General features: G+C 41.1%; 2 protein-coding genes across 2 annotated transcripts in view; both read right to left on the bottom strand.

Annotated features, from left to right (window-relative positions):
- LOC130070894 (zinc finger protein 721-like) overlaps positions 1-12,043 on the bottom strand; it is a 32,037-nt gene extending 19,994 nt beyond the window's left edge. The window contains exon 1 of the mRNA XM_056235460.1: positions 11,221-12,043. Within this exon, the coding sequence (XP_056091435.1) occupies positions 11,221-11,985 (765 nt within the window). The 5' untranslated portion in view covers positions 11,986-12,043. The remainder of the gene's footprint in view (positions 1-11,220) is intronic.
- An 872-nt stretch (positions 12,044-12,915) lies between these two features.
- Positions 12,916-15,392, bottom strand: LOC130070885 (gastrula zinc finger protein XlCGF7.1-like). The gene is made up of 2 exons (XM_056235449.1): positions 15,065-15,392; positions 12,916-12,929 (listed from the first exon to the last, which is right to left on the bottom strand). The coding sequence occupies exons 1-2, from the start codon at positions 15,390-15,392 to the stop codon at positions 12,916-12,918; spliced, it is 342 nt and encodes a 113-aa protein (XP_056091424.1).
- Positions 15,393-16,760: the final 1,368 nt, after the last annotated feature.

Genomic DNA, 16,760 nt, shown 5'->3' with positions numbered 1-16,760 from the left:
ACCAACAATAATACTACAATTTATTTAAACATTATTTAAGGAATATATATATATATATTGTTTGTCCATGGTTTAATTGACTAAATCTGTTTTGCAGCACTTTGCCAAAAAATAAAAGGATTTAAATGTTTGCTAAACTTTTATTTGATTACCACCGTTTTTGATAATATATTTGTATTAAATCATAAAAAAATCTGAATAAAAAACATTTCATTGAACTCAATTATTTTTTAAACATTTTAATAAGTTATTAATGATAAAAAAAATAAGCTCCTGATTAATTCATAATCAATTATTGAAATTAGTTGATTAGATATCTTTATTGAACAAATGTTTAATTTATTTAACTGTCATTTTAACTGATAACAATAACGTATTTAATAATGCAGTTTATATATTTATTAATTGTTTAATACCATAAACCGTGATATTTTCTGAGACGGTTATCATACTGTGAAACTCTCATAAGTTACAACCCTACACAGGAGAGTCCCCCCACCCATCCCACCCCCACTGTTAAACAAGTAACTCAGCGACTTTTACTCTGAGTACAATTTAAATGAGCTACTTTTTAATTTTTCTTGAGTATATTTTTAGACATGTACTTTTACTTAAGTAAAATTTTATCAAAGTAATAGTATTTTTACTTGAGTAAAATATTGTATTACTCTTTCCACCACTCTTTCCATCTGCATCTCCTCTGCATCTCCATCTCCATCTCCTCTCCATCTCCTCTGCATCTCCATCTCCTCTGCATCTCCATCTCCTCTGCATCTCCATCTCCTCTGCAACTCCATCTCCTCTGCATCTCCATCTCCTCTGCATCTCCATCTCCATCTCCTCTGCATCTCCATCTTCATCTCCTCTGCATCTCCATCTCCTCTGCATCTCCATCTCCTCTGCATCTCCATCTTCATCTCCTCTGCATCTCCATCTCCTCTGCAACTCCATCTCCTCTGCATCTCCATCTCCTCTGCATCTCCATCTCCTCTGCATCTCCATCTCCATCTCCTCTGCATCTTCATCTCCTCTGCATCTCCATCTCCTCTGCATCTTCATCTCCTCTGCATCTCCATCTCCTCTGCATCTTCATCTCCTCTGCATCTCCATCTCCTCTGCATCTTCATCTCCTCTGCATCTCCATCTCCTCTGCATCTCCATCTTCATCTCCTCTGCATCTCCATCTCCTCTGCAACTCCATCTCCTCTGCATCTCCATCTCCTCTGCATCTCCATCTCCTCTGCATCTCCATCTCCATCTCCTCTGCATCTTCATCTCCTCTGCATCTCCATCTCCTCTGCATCTTCATCTCCTCTGCATCTCCATCTCCTCTGCATCTTCATCTCCTCTGCATCTCCATCTCCTCTGCAACTCCATCTCCTCTGCATCTCCATCTCCTCTGCATCTCCATCTCCATCTCCTCTGCATCTCCATCTCCTCTGCATCTCCATCTCCTCTGCATCTCCTCTGCATCTCCATCTCCTCTGCAACTCCATCTCCTCTGCATCTCCATCTCCTCTGCATCTCCATCTCCATCTCCTCTGCATCTCCATCTCCATCTCCTCTGCATCTCCATCTCCTCTGCATCTCCATCTCCTCTGCATCTCCTCTGCATCTCCATCTCCTCTGCATCTTCATCTCCTCTGCATCTCCATCTCCTCTGCATCTCCATCTCCTCTGCATCTCCATCTCCTCTGCATCTCCATCTCCTCTGCATCTTCATCTCCTCTGCATCTCCATCTCCATCTCCTCTGCATCTCCATCTCCTCTGCATCTCCATCTCCTCTGCATCTTCATCTCCTCTGCATCTCCATCTCCTCTGCATCTTCATCTCCTCTGCATCTCCATCTCCTCTGCATCTCCATCTCCTCTGCATCTCCTCTGCATCTCCATCTCCTCTGCATCTCCATCTCCTCTGCATCTCCTCTGCATCTCCATCTCCTCTGCATCTTCATCTCCTCTGCATCTTCATCTCCTCTGCATCTCCATCTCCTCTGCATCTCCTCTGCATCTCCATCTCCTCTGCATCTTCATCTCCTCTGCATCTCCATCTCCATCTCCTCTGCATCTCCTCTGCATCTCCTCTGCATCTCCATCTCCTCTGCATCTCCTCTGCATCTCCATCTCCATCTCCTCTGCATCTCCATCTCCTCTGCATCTCCATCTCCTCTGCATCTCCATCTCCTCTGCATCTCCTCTGCATCTCCATCTCCTCTGCATCTCCATCTCCTCTGCATCTCCATCTCCATCTCCATCTCCTCTGCATCTCCATCTCCTCTGCATCTCCTCTGCATCTCCATCTCCTCTGCATCTCCATCTCCTCTGCATCTCCATCTCCATCTCCTCTTCATCTCCTCTGCATCTCCATCTCCTCTGCATCTCCATCTCCTCTGCATCTCCATCTCCTCTGCATCTCCATCTCCTCTGCATCTCCATCTCCTCTGCATCTCCATCTCCTCTGCATCTCCTCTGCATCTCCATCTTCTCTGCATCTCCATCTCCTCTGCATCTCCATCTCCTCTGCATCTCCATCTCCATCTCCATCTCCTCTGCATCTCCATCTCCTCTGCATCTCCTCTGCATCTCCATCTCCTCTGCATCTCCTCTGCATCTCCATCTCCTCTGCATCTCCATCTCCTCTGCATCTCCATCTCCATCTCCTCTTCATCTCCTCTGCATCTCCATCTCCTCTGCATCTCCATCTCCTCTGCATCTCCATCTCCATCTCCTCTGCATCTCCTCTGCATCTGCATCTCCATCTCCTCTGCATCTCCATCTCCTCTGCATCTCCTCTGCATCTCCATCTGCATCTCCATCTCCTCTGCATCTCCATCTCCTCTGCATCTCCTCTGCATCTCCATCTGCATCTCCATCTCCATCTGCATCTCCATCTCCTCTGCATCTCCATCTCCTCTGCATCTCCATCTCCTCTGCATCTCCTCTGCATCTCCATCTCCTCTGCATCTCCATCTGCATCTGCATCTCCATCTCCTCTGCATCTCCATCTCCTCTGCATCTCCATCTCCTCTGCATCTCCATCTCCTCTGCATCTCCATCTCCTCTGCATCTCCATCTGCATCTGCATCTCCATCTCCTCTGCATCTCCATCTCCTCTGCATCTCCATCTCCTCTGCATCTCCATCTCCATCTCCTCTGCATCTCCATCTCCTCTGCATCTCCATCTCCTCTGCATCTCCATCTCCTCTGCATCTCCATCTGCATCTGCATCTCCATCTCCTCTGCATCTCCATCTCCTCTGCATCTCCTCTCCATCTCCTCTGCATCTCCATCTCCTCTGCATCTCCATCTCCATCTCCATCTCCTCTCCATCTCCTCTGCATCTCCATCTCCTCTGCATCTCCATCTCCTCTGCATCTTCATCTCCTCTGCATCTCCATCTGCATCTGCATCTCCATCTCCTCTGCATCTCCATCTGCATCTGCATCTCCATCTGCATCTGCATCTCCATCTCCTCTGCATCTCCATCTCCTCTGCATCTCCATCTCCTCTGCATCTCCATCTCCTCTGCATCTTCATCTCCTCTGCATCTCCATCTGCATCTGCATCTCCATCTCCTCTGCATCTCCATCTTCTCTGCATCTTCATCTCCTCTGCATCTCCATCTGCATCTGCATCTCCATCTCCTCTGCATCTCCATCTCCTCTGCATCTTCATCTCCTCTGCATCTCCATCTGCATCTGCATCTCCATCTCCTCTGCATCTCCATCTCCTCTGCATCTTCATCTCCTCTGCATCTCCATCTGCATCTGCATCTCCATCTCCTCTGCATCTCCATCTCCTCTGCATCTCCATCTCCTCTGCATCTCCATCTCCATCTCCTCTGCATCTCCATCTCCTCTGCATCTTCATCTCCTCTGCATCTCCATCTGCATCTGCATCTTCATCTCCTCTGCATCTCCATCTCCTCTGCATCTCCATCTGCATCTGCATCTCCATCTCCTCTGCAACTCCATCTCCTCTGCATCTCCATCTCCTCTGCATCTTCATCTTCTCTGCATCTCCATCTCCTCTGCATCTTCATCTCCATCTTTGTGAGCCTCTTCCTTCTTTCTGTTGGCTGAGTAGAAGTCAAATGAGAATGAACATTTAATTGTGTTAATTAGACCTATGTCAAAAATGCTGCTGCACTGCTAAACACTAGATGCTATTTAGTCATTTAATATGTCAAATGTTTGTTAAGTCAGGTACCCTACATCCATGATATGCTCAAGCCTTAGCTGATTTAATTATGTTTTTATATTTCATTTTCAGCTGCTGCCATGTTCTTTTAATGCCTGCAGGAGTGCACCTTCATGAAAATTAAAATTAGTTTAAATTTACTGTTCTTCCAGTTTCACCTCTGATATTATAACAGTTGGGTAAGTTACTCTAAAATAGTTATTAATTACTAACTACAAATTACATCTTCAACAGTGTAATTAGATTAATGTAATAATTACTATCTAGAAAGTATTGGTCTACTTATTACTAATTACTTTCTAAATCCCATATCAACCTCAACCACTTGAACAATACAAAAAGAGACAAAACTGCACTTGTAATGCTTTCAAATAATTAACAATATACAATTGCATGAATTATTCTTGATTTGACCAAAGTGTGTAGAGAGAGAGGTTACATTAAAAATATACCTTTTAAAAATGTTATGTTAAATCCACTATTGTTTTATACAAAATTGTTCTATAGTCTATGCAGTATTTAATGCAATGACATCATATTTTACTTTATATTACAGAGGAATTAAGAGATATCCCTTTTACTAAATTACAGTATTTAGATTACTGGGTAATTACACCCAACACTGTATAACTGTTAAAATGTAAACTTACGCATTGACTCGATCAACTATTTTGTCCTAAACTAACTCTCTAGATCGCCGCTGCTGCCGTGTTACTTAAAAAAAAAAAATGTTTTGCGTACTGCTGGTGAGAAATATGCAGACCTCTTTTTGTTCGGCGCTGTTGCCATGGTGACTCATATCTGCGCTCCATTGATAATGGCTTTTTATAGTTGTGGTGCACGCGCTTAACTCAGAGTCAGTCAACTTAGAGTTGATTGAACTTGCTCATTTCAGCTGTTCTGTAACCGAAAACTCAGAGTTTCCTATCTCAGGGTAAGTCAACTCAGAGTTCAAGTTTTAACTCAGAGTTGGTTGAACCTCCTTATTAAAACGGGCCCCAGCATAGTGACGAAACGCGTTTGTCCCTTTGGGGCCACTGTAGAAACATGTCGATGTAAGGGGACCCGCAGTGTGTGTAGGTAGAAATGGCTCATTCTAAGGTAATAAAACATAATGGTTCATTATGTAAGGTCTTTATACACCATTGAAAAAATAGTTATGTATGTGATATTGCATTTCTGTCAACAGATCTTCCTAAATCTTACACAATGCACCTTTAAATGACTTAAGATTAAAAATATATTTACAAATAATACAGAAAGTTCCTATTTATTTATTCAACTATTTGTATATCAAATTTATTAGATTACACTTTCATAAAAACATTAAAGTTAAAAATACACTTTAAAAAGCAATATATTACTTAGTTCCATATTATGTAATTTTGGATTGGGCAATATGACTAAAATCTTATTTCAACAATATAAGGCTATTTAATTCACGTAACAATAACAAAAACAATGTATCACAATATACTTTGGTTATTTAATTTTTGTTATAAAAAAAAGAAGAAAATAAAAGCACCAAAATAATTACACCCAATAGGACAATACAAAGGATCAAGAACAGAAATTAAATAAAGTTTTTCAGGTACAGTAGGTTTCTTTAACATGTATAATTTGTATTTTTCTATTTTCTATTATTTATTTCTCTTTTTTCCTTTTTCGTTGATGTGTATTACCTTTGGTTTTGGTCTTAATGTAAAAAAAGAAAAAGTGTCAATAAAAAAGTTAAGAAATGAAAAGCTACATATTACATCATTAAGGGTTAAAAGAACTGTTGCAAAACATATAACATGCTAGAAACATAATAATCACTGCAGTAATGTTCCAATCTTTGACTCAAAAGTAAAGTAAAACTCAAAGTATTTGCCTATTTAAAGCCAAACAGTGACTGGCACTAAACAGGCACTGTATATATTTTGTCTTAGTAGTTAAGTGAACTATGTACACTACCATTAATTTGCAAATCATATTCTGGCAACAGTAAGATTATGTATATAATTATTTTTACAAATATACTGCAAATCGATAACACTTCATACTATATATGACATCACAGTGTGCAACGGCAGCTACTTAGGTCAATAATCTATTGCAATAAAATTCATAACTATGTTTAAAAAACAATGTTTACATGATAAAAGACATTAACATTTAAACTGAGGAAGATGTGAACTTAATCAATTAAGAACTTGGAAAAGTACAGTCCGACAGTCTGGTCATCAGAAAGAAGCAGTCAAGCAAAAGGAGGAGACAGTAACTTAGTGTTTTGTATCTTTTTCTCATTTAATTCTAGCACAGTTGTCCATACTCGGAAACATTGTTTGCTTACTGTGTTCACGTGCTGTAGTCGCGTTGCTGAAGTTGAACAGTTTCGGTAGTGAGGCGTGGCCAGCTGAACTCAATAACGACATTTTCAGGCGAGTATCAATTAGCATACCGTGGCAGTTCTCGTGTGAAGACCGAAGAGTGTAAAGACAAGCGACTCCACCGACAAAGGACACATACAAGGCACTTGACTATTGTTTTCCTTTCCTTTTATACAGCTTGTTGTCATCTGTTTGTTTTTGTGACCTGTTTTCACTGTGCTTCCAAATCCCTACTATTACTAACACTCGTAAATCACATCTCAAGTAAAAGGCAGCGCAATCCTAACAACCTGCATACTTTCCCTGTGTCTTCTAGTACATTACTTTTTTTTCCTGTTGGTCTCTGGAATTGCCAGTCTGCTGTAAACAAAGCTGACTTCATTACAACTATTTCTAGTCATTCAGGTTTCAACCTCATGGCCCTGACTAAGACCTGGGTCAGACCAGAGGACACTACCACACCTACAGCCCTTCTCCACAAACTTCACTTTTTCACACACCCCTCGTCTGACTGGGAGGGGTGGGGGTACTGGTCTGCTCATCTCCAATGATGGGAAATGTATTCCTTTACGATCTCTTTATGACAATAGCTAATTTGAATCACCAACCCTATTAAAATCCATTTTGTAGTTGTATATCATCTCCCAGGTCTGCTTGGCAATTTATTGGAGGAGTTGGATGTGTTACTTTCATCCTTCCCTGAAGATGGTAATCGTCGAGTAGCTCTTGGTAGACTTCAACATCCACCTAGAAAAACCTCAGGCTGCTGATTTCCATAATCTGCATGGCTAAGGAAACAACTCACACTCCTCCACAGGTCACCTTTCAGGATAACCTATGCTCACTCTCATCCTCCTCTTTGGTCTCATACACACTTAGCTCTCATCACTAGATATTAATAGTGCACTTTGCCACATTCTTCATAAATAAATCAACAGCCATTAGCGTGTGTTTTTCCACACCACAATTCATCTCCTTCAAGCCATTTTTCTTCAGTTGAATCACTCACACGTATCATCAACACCTCTCTTCACACTGTTACACTTATACGCAAGACAAAGGCCATCTCAAGAACCGCAATCCAACGGTTCGAGTCTTGCCTCTCAGGTAGGTCCTTTAGGATGTCGTGGAGGGGTGTGGTGTCTAAGTTGTAGCATCTAGCTACTGGAGTGCCTCAGGGCTCAGTGCTTGGACGACTTCTCGTTTCCCATCTACATGTTATCACTAGAATCTGTCATTCAGGAACATGGTTTTTCCTACCTCTCCTTTGCTGATGACACGCAACTCTACCTTTCATTCCAACCAGAGGATCCAACGATAGCTGCTCGCATCTCAGCCTGCCTGACAGACATTACTTGCTGAATGAAGGACCACCACCTTCAACTAAACCTTGCGAAGACAGATCTGCTTGTGTTCTCGACCAACCCAGCACTTCATCACAACTTCTTCATTCAGCTAGGTTCATCATCCATAACTCCATCCAGGACAGCCTTGGAGTTGTGATTGATGATCAATTGAACTTCACAGACCACATTGCTAGAACTGGTCCTGCAGATTTGCCTCACACAACATTGGGTAGATCATGCCCTTCCTATCGGAGCAGCAACACAACTTATTGTCCAAGCTCTTGTTCTATCCAGACTATTGTAATGGTCTCTTGGCAGGCCTTCTAGGATGCACTGCCAAATCTCTGCAACTGACATTTACCTGGACTGTTCCCTGCTGGTGTAATGACCTGCCTAACTCAACCCGAGCAGCTGCTGAACACACATCTTTTTCAGCAACACCTGACCCATTAATACTAACTCTTACTATTCTATATCTATTTTTTTTTTACTTTGCTACCTGTACTGTGCTAGTCTAACTGGTACTGGTCACATAACTTGCATATTGTTGCCCTATTGTTAGTTTGATTGCTTCTATTGCTCTCCTCATTTGTAAGTCGCTTTGGATAAAAGCGTCTGCTAAATGATTACTTGTAAATGTAAACACAATCTCAACTTTTAAATTATCACTAGTTTCAAACATAAATATGTTTTTGTGTCTCTTTAATGTGTGGTGACAGATCGCTGTAGCACCACAGTTCCATCAGCATGTGAACCCATCATATCTTCCTCTCTACTACTGGTTAAACACCATGATGTTGTTGACATTGAAAGAGGTCATGTTTCTAGCCTGACGTATTTAATATCTGTTTACTCTAAATATCGTAAAAATCATTCATTGGTTAGGTTAATAGGTTGGTGTTTTCTTGGGCTCTAAATTCTTTGACAACAGCTTCTTTATTATAGGCAAGGCATGGCAAGTTTATTTATATAGCACATTTCATACACAATGGTAATTCAAAGTGCTTTACATAGAAAAATCTAAAGAAATAGGAATAATTAAAACAGTTTAGAATAAAAAATAAAATAAAATACAGTACAAACAGTCGGACACAGTGGCACAGTGCTCATTCAGTAAATGCATAGCTAAACAGAAGTGTCTTGAGTCTGGATTTGAATGTAACTACTGTAGGAGCACATCTGATCTCTTCTGGAAGCTGGTTCCAGCATAATAGCTAAAAGCAGACTCTCCATGCTTTGAGTGAACCCTTGGTATTTCTAGCTGATGTGATCCTAATGATCTGAGTGATCTGTTGGGTTTATATTCAGTGAGCATATCTGCAATGTATTTAGGTCCTAGGCCATTAAATGATTTATATACCAGTAATAATACTTTAAAATCAATCCTAAAAGTAACTGGGAGCCAGTGTAAAGACCTGAGGACTGGTGTGATGTGTTCATATTTTCTGGTTCTGCTCAGGATCCTGGCAGCAGCGTTCTGTATGAGCTGCAACTGTCTTATGGTCTTTTTAGGAAGGCCAGTGAGGAGTCCATTACAATAATCCACCCTGCTGGTGATAAAAGCATGCACAAGTTTCTCTAAGTTTTGACTGGAAACAAAGCATCTAATTCTTGTAATATTTTTCAGATGATAGTATGCTGATTTAGTTATTGCTTTGACATGACTACTGAAACTAAGGTCTGACTCTAGAGGCACACCAAGATTCCTGACTTGATTTTTAGTTGTTAGACCCCTAGCGTCAAGGTATGCATTCACCTTGAGAACTTCATCTTTCAACATGACATCATGACTTTGCGTAAACATACACGCCACTTTCAAGTCAAGTGGCGTGTTATCTATACGCATTTTGAGCTATCCGCGTGTATGTCTAGGCCGAAATTAACCGTCATCTTTTGCGTGTATGTGTACGCCGTTAAATGTCCGAGTGATTCCGCGTGTATGTACACGTCGTTAAATGTACGAGCGAAACGAAGCAAAATGTATATTTACATCTGTGGACCAATATTTTTTTTCCTAGGATGGTAGGGGAAGACTCATAAATGGTATTAACCCCAGTGACGGGTAGGTTTAGGGACGGGGTTGGGGTAGGTCATATATTTATACAGTAATGTAATGTTAAGTCAAGGCGTTGATAAACAGGCTGAAAAGCGATTATGCGTGTTGATAGCACGCCAAAAATGGAAATATGAATTGGCGTGTCATACATACGCCATTTCATGAGATCAGTCTGCATCTTTGTTGCCAAACGCAATGACTTCAGTTTTGTCTTTGTTTAACTGAAGAAAGTTTTGGCACATCCAATTGTTTACTTCCTCAATGCATTGGCACAGGGAGTCAATGGGGCTGTAGTCGTTAGGCGATAGGGCTAAGTAGAGCTGTGTGTCGTCTGCATAGCTGTGGTAAGAGATTTGGTTCTTTCTCATTATTTGGCTCATTGGGAGCATGTACAGGTTGAAAAGGAGCGGTGCAAGAATTGAGCCTTGAGGGACTCCGCATGTCATGGATGTCCACTCAGACTTATGGTCTCCTATACTCACATAATAACCTCTCCCTTCTAAGTATGACCTGAACCATTTTAGAACTATCCCAGAAAGCCCGACCCAGTTTTCCAGCCGGTCAAGAAGTATGTCGTGATCGACAGTGTCGATTATAGAAAATGAAGTTGTAATTCTAATGGAGGGTGACAATGTTTAATATTGTAAAGCTACTTTCTTTAAAGAAAATCTATTGTATAAATAAACGGAACATGACAACTTCAGTGCTGAATTGTAGAGCTAATGCAAAAATTCACATTGCTATGATCAGATGCTTCCACAAATGCAGTTTTCTCATCGGTTTTATTTTGTCATTGAAAGGAAAATGTGCAGCACATTCACATATTCATCTAAATTACACTTGGGATGTTTGCTAAGTCTGCTGCTCAGGTATCTTGAACCTCTTTAACCCCTAAGCAAAGAACCAAAAACAACTTGATCTATATCAGGGTATATCGTTTTATGTATTATATCGTATTATGTTTTCGAGTATGTCGAGGATGCTTATGTAAACCTCAGGGTTTGCATTATTTCTGCAAGTCTTTCTACAGTGATGAGACATGAAAGGCTTCTCTCTGGTGTGAGTTATTACATGATTCCTAAGGTGATTCTTGTCTGTAAAACTGTAAAAGAGTTCTCATACATGAATTCTCATGTGGTACACAAAGGTCTCTTCATATCTGAAACTCTTATATGTGGTTATACCTTGACCACATATAAACGACTTCTCTCCAGTGTTAATGTTCATGTGCCTATTAAGGCTTTTAGAGTGAAACGTATTCCACACTGGTAGCAATGTGAATTTTCATGTGGAAATTAAGGTTTCTTTTTCGGGTGAAACTTTTTCCACACTGCTGGCAGGTGTAAGGCTTCTCCCCAGTGTGAAGTCTCATGTGGACTTTAAGGTGTACATGTTGATCAAAACTCTTTCCACACTGCTGGCAGGTGTAAGGCTTCTTTCCAGTGTGAATCCTCATGTGCCTATGAAGGTTTCCTTTTTGATTGAAACTTTTTCCACATTGTTTGCAGGTGAAAGGCTTACCTCCAGTGTGAATTTTCATGTGGTAATTTAGGTTTCCTTTTTGGTTGAAACTTTTCCCACACTGTTGACAGGTGAAAGGGGTCTCTCCAGTGTAAACTCTCTTGTGGATTGTCTTTCCACACTGAGAGTAAGGCTTCTCTCCAGTGTGAGTTTGCATGTGCTTGTTAAGGATTCCTTTTCGGGTGAAACTTTTTCCACAATGTTCGCAGGTGAAAGGTTTCTCTCCAGTGTGAATTCTTATGTGGTCTTTAAGGTGTCCTCTCTGTTTGAAACTATTTCCACACTGAGGGCACATGTAAGGCTTATCAGTGTGAATTTCCATGTGCCTGTTAAAGCTTCCTGTTTGATTGTAGCTGAAATGACTTATAGCCCTGTTTTTTTTAGCCATTTCTCGTGAGGACTTTTCTCCAGTAACGAAAACATGCTGATTGTTATATTGGTCATTCCCTTCCATTTCATTCAGTACTTCAGTCTCATCTTTCAGTGCCATCAGGTCTAAGGACAAAAAAAGAGAAAAAAAATAGTTAACCCCAGTTTAATGGCACAAAGCAACAGACATCAAAACTTTTATACATGTAAAGCATGTTAACCAATTTAACCATCTTGTACCCAGATGGCAGTTAAAGCCTTAGTAATAAAAAACAAAACGATTTGACCCAGGATAGACTGATCTCAATCTCATACTTTACTTTTGTCAGGAAGCACGCAGAATATGTTTATTATAACTTTGGAATAACCTATCGGTGGCAGACCAAACCTAAAACCAAAACACTCACAGATGCAAGAGAGATCACAGCAGATCAAGAGAAAAACAAAACAATGATATAAAAATAACCAACATATGAAACTGAATGTAATGTTTAAAAATCAGAACAATTGTGTCTTCTGAACCAGATAAACTGTATTTGTGAAGAATTTCGAGTCTTGCCTCTCAGGTAGGTCCTTTAGGATGTCGTGGAGGGGTGTGGTGTCTAAGTTGTAACATCTAGCTACTGGAGTGCCTCAGGGCTCAGTGCTTGGACTACTTCTCGTTTCCCATTAGGGGTGTGCGATATCACGGGTTTTGATCGTGGACGATTAAAATGCCTCCACGATCTGCTTTTGAAGAAATATCGTAGTATCGTGCTACAGCTAGTGCATTCTATCAGTTCAGTTCTGGCGCCTCCATCTCAACATGCTCAACGCGACGTACACATCACGTTAACGCAGCGGTAGAGTTACACTCACGGGACGGGAGACTGCAGTTCATAAAAGTTAATTATTTGCCTGTGCATTAAAGCTTTGCCTGTTAAACATTTCATTCGCGTGCTGTTGCGCGGTTCTAACTAACATGCGTTTTTCTGAGCGGTTACACCCGAAGCACACGCACACTAAAACGTTAAACAGTGCCTGGTTACTGGACTAAGTTATCTTTCAAGTCTTATTGCGCTAATACTGTCAAATACACACAAGGTTTACATAAACACAGTTGGTTAACCAGAGCTGCCAACTCTCACGCATTAGCCGTGAGACACCCGCATTTGATTGGTTTCACACGCTCACACGCCACACTCCCGATATCTCACGCTGAAGTGTCAACCCGGCCGGTCAAATGCCTGAAAGATGAGTTTATCTACAGATCTACCCGTTGAGCCACTCGTGATCGACTAGTTATACCGCAAATTCGTTAAAAATCTCCCGCAATCTAGAGCGAGCGTGCATGCGAGGCAGAGATTGTGCTCCAAACTCTCGCCCAACCCCCAGTCAACAAATCTCAATCGTCTCGCCCAACAACCCCCCGTCAACAAATCTCACTCCGAGCAAAACTCAAAAGTTGGCAGGTATGGGTTAACTTATGTCTAAAGTGAAAGCACACATTTGAGAGAAAATAGGGTGCGTGTCATATGCGTTTGATGCGCTGGTCTTAAAGGGACAGTAGCCCAATAGTACACATGCGGCCGCTTGCCCTTAAAGCAGCGGTTCTCAAAGTGTGTGGCGCGCCCCACTGGTGGGGAATCGAGACGTAACAGGTGGGCCGAGCCAAACGGGAGGAAATTTTCCTTTTTATGCCTTTATATCTTTATCCAGACATCCCAAATGTCCCGGAAGTTCCGGGAGTCTCCCGCATATTGATAGCGGCTCCTTGACGCCCGCAAATGAGATCCAATCTCCCGGAATCTGGAGCAAGACCGCGCACTAGAGTAGAGAGTGACTGCGTGTGTGTGTGTGTGACTATTAATGCAGCGCGTGTGAGAGCAAACCGTCCTTATAGCTGTGTCTTGCCGCTTATTAGACCGATCACCCCCGGGGGCGACAACAAGTAACAGGAATTCCCCACCCCCAAAATAATGATTGACGTGACATCGACATATTAATTGTAGCGGAACAAACTTTTGCGCCCATAGATATGTAGCCTATGTTTCGCGCCGATGGCCAGGCGCGCTGGAAGCTGTTTCATGCGTAACTGGGGGCTGAGGGCTGGGTTGGAAAATATGAGACGTCATTATGTTGTGCCTTACGACAAGACATGAAATTTCTCTGAACATTGAACATGATTTGAGAGTGGCAGTATCAAGCCTGCAACCCTGCTTTGAGAAATTGTGCAATGCAAAACAGGCTCATTGCAGTCACTAATGCAGGGATAAATAGACCTGTCTTGCCAAATGGATTTCTCTTCTTTTCTTTTTTTAACAGATTGCAAAGTGGCACTTTTATTTCTTTTCTATTTTTGAGGCACTTTTATTTACTCTATTTTTGAATTTCATGCAAGTTATGACACAGATGCACTTCATTTTCTTTATTTTTGAACTTGCTGTTATTTGATGTAGATATATAGTTAGTTTGTATTTAGATACAACTTGTTACTATACTGATACTACTTGTTACTTCAATAAATTGGAACATTTTAAGCTTGTTACGTATTTCATTAGCATTATGTCGGGGCGATGGGGGCAGTGGGGCTTGAAAATTCCCCCTTGTCCAAAGTGGGGAATGACCGAAAAAGTTTGAGAACCACTGCCTTAAAGGGATAGTTCACCCAAAAATGAAAATGCTGTCATTATTTACTCTCTAATGTTGTTCCAAATCAGTATTCATTTCTTTCTTGTGCTAAAAAAAAAAAAAAAAAAAAAAAGTGGCTATCCAAACAGTTGCTGGTCCCCATTGACTTCCATAGGAGAAAATATACTATAGGAATCACTGGGGACCAGCAACTGTTCTGTTACCCTCATTCTTCAAAATAACTTATTTTCAACAGAAGAAAGAAACTTATTCCGGTTAAAAACGACTTGAGAGAGTAAATGATGACAATTTTTATTTTGGGGGAACTAATTCTTTAATGTTAATAAAACAACAAAACACAAAGAGAAAATCACTCACTGCTCTTAACTGAGAACTTTAAAAGTAGCTTTAATAAGAATCAATGTATAATTTATACAGTAATGTCTATGTAGTGTTTTATTTTTATATCTGTTCATTTAATTTCTTTCTTGAATGCTATTGTTAAACAACACCTACTGCTAAAAAGTGCCTATGAAGGTTTCCTTTTTGATTGAAACTTTTTCCACATTGTTTGCAGGTGAAAGGCTTACCTCCAGAGTGAATTTTCATGTGGTAATTTAGGTTTCCTTTTTGGTTGAAACTTTTCCCACACTGTTGACAGGTGAAAGGGGTCTCTCCAGTGTAAACTCTCTTGTGGATTGTCTTTCCACACTGAGAGTATGTATAAGGCTTCTCTCCAGTGTGAGTTTGCATGTGCTTGTTAAGGATTCCTTTTCGGGTGAAACTTTTTCCACAATGTTCGCAGGTGAAAGGTTTCTCTCCAGTGTGAATTCTTATGTGGTCTTTAAGGTGTCCTCTCTGTTTGAAACTATTTCCACACTGAGGGCACATGTAAGGCTTATCAGTGTGAATTTCCATGTGCCTGTTAAAGCTTCTTGTTTGATTGTAGCTGAAATGACTTATAGCCCTGTTTTTTTTAGCCATTTCTCGTGAGGACTTTTCTCCAGTAATGAAAACATGCTGATTGTTATATTGGTCATTCCCTTCCATTTCATTCAGTACTTCAGTCTCCTCTTTCAGTGCCATCAGGTCTAAGGACAAAAAAGAGAAACAAATTGTTAACCCCAGTATAATGGCACAAAGCAACAGACATCAAAACTTTTATACATGTAAAGCATGTTAACCAATTTAACCATCTTGTACCCAGATGGCAGTTAAAGCCTTAGGGTGTATTCACACCAGGAAAGTCCGATAGTTCACTTGCTTTGGTCCGGACCAAATAATTTTTTTTCAAATTTTTTTTTTTTTTGGTACGGTTCGCTTTCACACTGCTCTTTTTGCAAGTGAACCAAAATTTGTCAACAAAACCACACGTGTGCTAAGGTCGTCCATTCATTGGACAAGGATTCTCAAGTAGGGAAATCAGGAAGTGCAAAAAAGGCTCAGCATGGAGATATTTCGTACTGCAATATTTGTTATTTTACTAATTTTGTGTTATTCTGTACAAACGCAATATGAAGAAACTGCGCAGAAGACGGATAAGGTATAAAGTTTTGATTCATAGAGAGGGGCTATGTTCACACATTCAAATAATGAGAATCTTATTGTATATAGGCTACTGCTAACAAGTGCTGTCAACGTTAACGCTTGCGATTGAAGTTTGTCCAGTTTAACGCAGCGTCATCCTTGTTTTGTAACTATCGTTACATTATATGAACTGCAAAAGCTTTTTTTGCATCTATGCGCGATTAGACCAAAGAGAACGCGCTGTATGTGAATGTCCTGATGCACACACTGATTCATTCATTCCATTCCAATGACGCACACACGGCGCGCAGAAAGACGCGCAACAGTATCGTGTGGCCAGACAGCGCGCCGGAATGGAATTCTCTTTCGCACTAAGGGGGCTTTTACACTGGGCTCGTTTGCTGCGGTCCGAGCCAGAGCGCGTTTGTTCCCGGCGTCCCCCGCAGCGTTGGTCTGGTTTCACACACAACTTGGGTGCTTCTCAATATCCCTCCTCGTCTCCTCGCTCCTCCGTCCTCCATCCTATGACCCGGAAACCAATCGAGCTCAGCCATCTTGAAGGACATCTCAATTCTCTAATTGCACCGCGAGGAGGCGAGGATCGAGGAGTGAGGAGGCTTCCAGAGGAGCTATGAGCGAGGATACACAGGTGTACCCTTTGCGGAAGAGTTTTATCGACTAAACATGACGCACGTATCAATTCTCCTCCCCCTTCACATCTGTCACAAACATTTGAATTTATACTTTACTTTTGTAGTT

The sequence above is a fragment of the Rhinichthys klamathensis genome, unplaced genomic scaffold, assembly GCF_029890125.1.
Source record: "Rhinichthys klamathensis goyatoka isolate OS25496 unplaced genomic scaffold, OSU_Roscu_1.1 h1tg000018l_1, whole genome shotgun sequence".
Lineage (NCBI taxonomy): Eukaryota > Metazoa > Chordata > Actinopteri > Cypriniformes > Leuciscidae > Rhinichthys > Rhinichthys klamathensis.
Note: the sequence above shows the minus strand (reverse complement) of the source record. Positions and strands in the feature narration are given on the sequence as shown.

Excerpts from the sequence above, each read along its gene's own strand:
- LOC130070885 (XM_056235449.1), bottom strand. The coding sequence starts at position 15,392 with ATGGAAATTCACACTGATAAGCCTTACATGTGCCCTCAGTGTGGAAAT.